The sequence below is a fragment of the Rana temporaria genome, chromosome 6, assembly GCF_905171775.1.
Source record: "Rana temporaria chromosome 6, aRanTem1.1, whole genome shotgun sequence".
Classification (NCBI taxonomy): Eukaryota; Metazoa; Chordata; class Amphibia; order Anura; family Ranidae; genus Rana; species Rana temporaria.
In genome coordinates, this window is record NC_053494.1 from 218,348,879 (window position 1) to 218,356,369 (window position 7,491).

General features: G+C 46.7%; 1 protein-coding gene across 1 annotated transcript in view; it reads left to right on the forward strand.

Moving 5' to 3' along the window:
- GLI2 (GLI family zinc finger 2) overlaps positions 1–7,261 on the forward strand; it is a 185,354-nt gene extending 178,093 nt beyond the window's left edge. Inside the window, exons 13-14 of the mRNA XM_040358252.1 lie at positions 179–518; positions 2,166–7,261. Coding sequence (XP_040214186.1) covers positions 179–518; positions 2,166–4,408 — 2,583 coding nt within the window. The 3' untranslated portion in view covers positions 4,409–7,261. The remainder of the gene's footprint in view (positions 1–178; positions 519–2,165) is intronic.
- Positions 7,262–7,491: the final 230 nt, after the last annotated feature.

A 7,491-nucleotide genomic window follows, 5' to 3' on the forward strand; every position in this document is an offset into this window, starting at 1 on the left:
TGGAAATATTCTTCTTCACATCCTGTCCTGACAAGAAATGGGGTGAAATCTCAACAGAGTCACTGACAGTGTTACCCAATAAGAGGTCCTAGCCCTCCCTAAAGTTTTGGCTAGAGTTGTTTTTTTTTCAATTATTTCCTACATTCACTAACTTGACTCTTCACTTTCTGTCTTGTAGATGCAGCCCAGCCCTGGTGGTCAGTCGTCATGCAGTAGTGAACCATCTCCACTTGGCAACGCCAACAACACTGACAGCGGAGTAGAGTTGTGCCTGCACGGAGAGGGAGGCCTGGGAGACCTCTTTGGCTTGGAGGACACCGGCCCGGTGGTGGATTCAACAGTCACGTCCGGTACATCGATGGTCGGCTTGCAGATTAGGAGACAAGGCGGCGGCACAACGGTGCAGAGACTGGAACAGCTCAAGAAAGAGAAACTGAAGACGTTGAAGGAATCGTGTTCATTCATGAACCCAGCTCCACCTGCCAGGAACACCAAATTTCCGGCCATATCTGGAAATGGTGAGTGTCAGGAAAGCACTGCAAATGCCTGTGTGGTCACCTGAAGGACCTAGGAGCAGAGGAATGTCCGTACGCAGAGAAGATATATTCCAGTCCCCAAACACACAAAAACATCTAGACACTGGTAGCAATTAGGACAGGGGTAGGCAACCTCGGCCCTCCAGCGGTTTTGACAGGGCTGATCCTAGGCAGGGTGCGCGGTGTGCTCCACACCCAGGCGCTGCAGAGGCAAGGGCGCCGAAGCTTAAAAGTGCTCCCCTCCCTCCTCCTTGTCTGTGTCCAGAGGCGGAGCGCATGTAGCGGGTGCTGCAGTTCCCCATCCCGCTTGCTCTCTCTGCTGGCAACTGACAAGAGCGCATACCTCCCGCTGTGCCCTGAATCCGGGTAGAGTACCGCAGCGGAGCCTATTACCGGAACACGTTTCGGTACTAGGCTCCACTAACTAATTCTGTCCGGTGCGCGTGGAGCAGTCTCCTGTCTGCCCCGCCCCCTCTGCGTGTGTCGGCTCTTCTCCCATAGTCGGTGTGATGAGAGGCTTCTGGGTTGGCCGGAGCTGCTGCCAATCACCCCGTGCACTCCCAGAAATGCTCTCCGAGTGCCACCCTCCTAGTAACCAAAGATGCCACGTTTGCCCCGCCCCCTGTAATGTGCTTCTGCTCCCAGCACGCCCGAGCTATAGGGATCTATTGGACAGGTACTGATCTATGGGGACACCTGCTGTGGGGGGCTCTGATGGGGGACACCTGCTGTGGGGGGCTCTGATGGGGGACACCTGCTGGGGGGCTCTGATGGGGGACACCTGCTGGGGGGGGACTCTGATGGGGGACACCTGCTGTGGGGGGCTCTGATGGGGGACACCTGCTGTGGGGGGCTCTGATGGGGGACACCTGCTGTGGGGGGCTCTGATGGATACACCTGCTGTGGGGGGCTCTGATGGGGGACACATGCTGGGGGGGACTCTGATGGGGGACACTAATGAAGACTTCTTAGGGGAGCATCTCTGTGTTTGAGTCGTAGCCATAGAAACATTTGGGAGTTAGTAAGATGACCACGCCCATGTTGGAGTGCTAGCAATATTTCTGCACCCAGGAATCTGTGACCCTAGGATCGGCCCTGGGTTTTGAAACTACAAGTCCCATGAGACCTTGCAAGACCCTGACAATCACAGGCATGGCTCCTAGAGGCAGAGGCATGATGGGATTTGTAGTTTCACCACAGCTGGAGTGCCGAGGTTGCCTACACCCGATTTAGAAAATATCCCCCCAAAAGCACTCATTATCTTACAAAAAGGTTCAATAGCTTGGTGGGAAGTCTTTATGGGAGCAAGGCTTGATACTTGGGCCTTTTAAAAAAAGAATTAATCTAAGTGCAGATGCTAGTTCAAATTCAAATTCATTGAGCATACAATGGAGGAGGACCAGAGGAGGGCTGGAGCTCTCCTACAGCTGCAGGAGAGGTGCGAGAGCCACCTGAAATGGCCTGGAGGGCCGGATTCGGCCCGCGGGCCTTGTGTTTGACACCTGTGCCATACAGCCTCATACATGATAATTTTCGATCACATCTGAGTTTGAATTCTTGTTTTTTATCTTTGTATTTTGTAACCTGTTTTACTAGAAGGTTAAATGGATCTTTTTTTTTCTCCTTCAGGCTCTTTTATTGAAAACACTGGTGTCCCAAGCGGTGTGATGACCAACCCAAGAATCTCAGACTTGACCTTTAATGATATCACCATACTGAACCAGCTCAACGAGAGGCGTGATAGCACGACAAGCACCATGAGCTCCGCGTACACCAGCCGCCGCTCCTCAGGGATCTCCCCGTGCTTCTCCAGCCGCCGGTCCAGCGAGGCATCCCCGTTTAGGGGCCGACAACACAACGGCAGCTCTGCGGACTCCTACGATCCCATATCTACGGATGCATCCAGAAGGTCCAGCGATGCCAGCCAACACAACGGCTTGCCGACCCTTTTAAACCTCACGCCCGCTCAGCAATATCGTTTGAAGGCCAAATATGCCGCGGCAACCGGTGGCGCTCCGCCGACGCCTCTCCCCAACATGGAGAGAATGAGCTTGAGGAACAAGATGTCGCTTATGGACGGTCAAGAACTTTCTTTGCCTTCCTTCAGACAACACCCAGGCCCGAGACGGTGCAGCGACGGTACCGGTAACGGTCCGATGCCGATGTATCCGCATGAGGGTTATGGAAACAACACGAGACGGGCCAGTGACCCAGTGAGGACCACTGCGGGGTTAGACTTTCAGCATCTGCCAAGGGTTCAACGTTTTCACAGCATGAACAGTATGAACGGGCTGCATCCTCCGCCAATGATGGACAGAAGAAATGCCGCCGTTCCGCAGTATACGCGTTCGGATGGAAGCCTGCACAGACACGTCTATTCACCGCGGCCTCCCAGCATCACTGAGAACGTCATCATGGAGGCCATCTCAGCAGACATGGACATTCCAGGAGGGGAGGATGACCTGGTGCTGCCGGATGATGTCGTACAGTACATTAAATCCCAAAACGGCAACCCTCCTTCTGATTTTAATGGCCAACCTTCAAATTTCCAAAACGGTATAAAGAATTACAACCAGGCACCGTGTAGGATGTCGGGAGCAAACCCGAGTACAAACTATCCAATGGTCGGGGATACTCAGGGCTCTTCCAACATGCCGAAAAATAGTATGCCCGTTCAATGGAATGAAGTCAGCTCAGGTACTGTAGACGTTGCCACCCATATGCCAAAACAGCCAGTCACGCAGGGGAACCTGGCAATAGTACCGCAGAAACAGAACTTATGTCAGTACCAGAACTTCAACCAGCAGCCGTTCCAAGCGCGGCAAAGTAACTTGACTCTGCCACAACAAGAACCGGTGCCAAGGAATGGCGGTGTCAACGGTCAAAGATTTAACTATACGCAGCAAAGGCAACAACAGCTAAACTCATGCCAAAACGCAAACTCCGATTTCAACCAACCACTGATTTATAACCAGCACATGCTGAACGCAAGGACGGGTAACGAAGGTCAGTACCAGCTGCCACCATCCTGTAGTAACACGCTGGAGAAACCTGGGCCTCATATGCACTCTCCACAGAGCACAAACTCCATGAGTAACCAACACATGGCACAAAACGGCACCCGCGAGATGCTGCTGCATGGAGCAAACACTCAAAACTATTCGAATAACTACCAGGAGAACCTTCACCGAACAAATTCCTACACCAACCAGCCCCAACAGAATATGTTCTCCTCTCAACACGGCAACATGGGCGTGCCAACACAACCGCTAGGCAATGCCATGCTTCAGCCGAGGCCTCCCCCTCACCCTCCTAACAGGCCAAGGAGCATACACTCAGGGCATCAGCCAAGTTACATCATGAGGAGCCCACAGTCAGGAGGTGAGCAGAACCCGTGCCAACAAACAGCAGAGGCCACCCCAAAAAGAACCAACGAGGAATCGGAACCTACTGCTTATATGAATGGCAAGGACGATGGGTTACTGTATTACTCTGGGCAAATACAAATGATTGAGCAGGGTGGCGATTTCAGCACAGGACTGGATGCCCCAATGAGGCAGGTCTCCACGATGCCATCTCCGGGTGTCAACCAAGTAACCAGCACTGTAGACATACAAGGCCTAGAGCCTCCACCTTCCATAGACTTTGACGCCATCATGGACGACGGGGATCACGCCAGCCTTTTGTCGGGAACTCTGAGTCCCGGACTCCTCCAGGGCCTCTCTCAAAACTCATCTCGCCTCACGACTCCTAGAACATCATTGACCTTCCCCTCCATCCCTGTTGGGATGAGCAATATGGCAATCGGAGATATGAGCTCCATGCTGACCACATTGGCCGAAGAGAGCAAATTTCTCAACCTCATGTCATAACTCGAATCACAAGTTGTGAAAAAAGGGGCGGTTCATAGCGAATTCTGTGGATCCGCCTAGCGATAGAGGAAACATGGCAATAGGGTACTCAAAGAGTAAGCATGGGCCGGACTTCATGGTAATAGGGTACTCAAAGAGTAAGCATGGGCCGGACTTCATGGTAATAGGGTACTCAAAGAGTAAGCATGGGCCGGACTTCATGGTAATAGGGTACTCAAAGAGTAAGCATGGGCCGGACTTCAGAGGCATAGAAAACAATGAGGAAAATAGAAAAAAATAACAATATTTATTGAAAAAAGTACATAGTATTGTCACAGGTGTTCAAAAATTTGATAAAAATCTGGTAAAATTATACAATTTGGTACAGTGAGCCCTGGTGCCTCAACACGTTTCACTGTTAGGCTTCTTCAGGACACGATCAAGGTTACCCATAAGAGGCATAGAAAACAATGAGGAAATAGAAAAAAATATAACAATATTTATTGAAAAAAGTGCATAGTATAGTCAAAGGTGTTCAACAATTTGATAAAAATCATGTAAAATTAAACAATTTGGTACAGTGAGGCCTGGTGCGTCAACACGTTTCACTGTTAGGCTTCTTCAGGACATGGGCCGGACTTTAGAGGCATAGAAAACAATGGGGAAATGGAAAAAAATATAACAATATTTATTGAAAAAAGTACATAGTATAGTCAAAGGTGTTCAACACAATTTGATAAAAAAATCATGTCAAATTATTAAATTTGGTACAGTGAGCCCTTGTGCATGAACAGGTTTCACCGTTAGGCTTCTTCAGGACGCGATCAAGGTTACCCGTGGGCCAGACTTAAGAGGCATAGAAAACAATGAGGAAATAGAAAAAGTCTAACAATATTTATTGAAAAAAGTACATAGTATAGTCAAAGGTGTTCAAAAATTTGATAAAAATCATGTAAAATTATACAATTTGGTACAGCAAGCCCTTGTTCGTCAACATGTTTCACCATTAGGCTTCTTTAGGACAAGATCAAGGTTACCCATAAGAGCCATAGAAAATAATGAGGAAATAGAAAAAGTCTAACAATATTTATTGAAAAAAGTACATAGTATAGTCAAAGGTGTTCAACAATTTGATAAAAATCATGTAAAATTATACAATTTGGTACAGTGAGGCCTGGTACGTCAACACGTTTCACCATTAGGCTTCTTCAGGACACAGTCAAGGTTACCCATAAGAGGCATAATAAACAATGAGGAAATAGAAAGTCTAACAATATTTATTGAAAAAAGTACATAGTATAGTCAAAGGTGTTCAACAATTTGATAAAAAATCATGTAAAATTATACAATTTGGTACAGTGAGCCCTTGCGCCTCAACACGTTTCACCCTTAGGCTTCTTTGGGACACGATCAAGGTTCAAAGAGGTAGCAAAAAAAAGAGAGAACGAGTCTCACTGTCTGGGTCTCGTTTTGCAAAGGTCCAGTGGCCGGAGAATTTTCACCAGCGGTATCCGATGTGTGAAACAGTTCCAAAGGACCGCCAAAAAGATGGTCGGCGAGCAGCTAATTTCGCACCGAAATTAGAATGTTGCTGAGCAGGGGCATATAAACGCATCATCTGTTTTATTGCAATATTTGACTATATTGTTATGATTTTCTGGTACAATATTTTTTATTAAAATATATTAAACAAATCGACAAATTCCCACGCAGGGGATACGAAAGCAAAAGTATACATAAAGCACATAGTGGAAAACATACTATTAAAGGAACTAATCGATTTTCTGAAAATTTTCAATAAAAATATTGAACTATAAACGTATCATATAGCTAGCATCAACCTTTTGAACCTTGATCGTGTCCTGAAGAAGCCTAAAGGGGGCGAAACGCGTTGACGCCGCACAAGGGCTCACTGTACCAAATTGTATAATTTTACATGATTTTTATAAAATTGTTGAACACCTTTGACTATACTATGTACTTTTTTTCAATATTGTTATATTTTTTTTCTATTTACTCTAAAGTACAGCGCGTGGTTACTTTTTGAGTACCCTTTTCCATGTTTCCTCCTAAATGTTGCGGATGTGGCAATGTGAGTGCTTCCTTTTTTTTTTTTTTACCTAGCGATAGACTCACCGTTTTTTTTTTTATATACTGAGGACAATTTGCACTGCGGGACCACGTAACTTGCCATGCAAGTAGAAGGGACGGTAGCCGCGGTTTCAAGCCTCTGAACTCCAAGAAAGAGAAAAAAAAATAAACACGGCACTACAAAAAAAATGTAATAAACTACAAATATGGAAACAATCTTCCAGATGTTCTCATTAAATCATTAATTTATAGATCGCATCTTTCTAGGTCGGCGTCTGCTTCCTCCGGAGTCCACATCCCTTTTTTTTTACGTAATTCCCAGAGGATGTGGGTTTTAAATCCCGAAATATAAACTTTTTTTTTTTGTTTTCACAACTTTTAGTGAACTTTTACCGCGCAGAATATTGCTCAGGCATATTTTTTATTTCATTTCACTGCTGTATCAAGCAATAAGGAGGATAAATAACGCCTAAGAAACCTTGGACATTGGGGGAAATCTGCTGTTCCTGGGGGGGCACTGACTTATTTTTTATTATTTTTTTTATGTTGTTGTTCTGAAAATTTGCCATGAAAGCCTCAGCTTTTGTTTACATCCTGTCTGTAAATAGTTTTATTCAGAATCAAAATATGATATGTTTTTATACTCTGTGCCAACATGTTATTTGAAAGCCATATTGTGTGGAGAGCAGGAGCCGGGGGACCTGGATTTTTTTCGGGTTCGCCGTCTTGTTCAGAGTAGGGTGACCACATTTCCAAACTGCCATTCGGGGACACCCCCCCCCCCCCTTCCTAATAAAAAGGAAAAAAATGTATACTTTTTTTGTGACCCCCATAGATTTCACTGGTTCATCCTGGGACCTGTAGTCCTTCACTGGTTGGGGGGGAGTCACATCTTCAGCCCTGAGGGGTTTATGGTGGGACCTGTAGTCCTTCACTTTTGGGGACCTGTAGTCCTTCACTTTTGGGGACCTGTTGTCCTTCACTGGTTGGGGGGGGTCACATCTTCAGCTCTG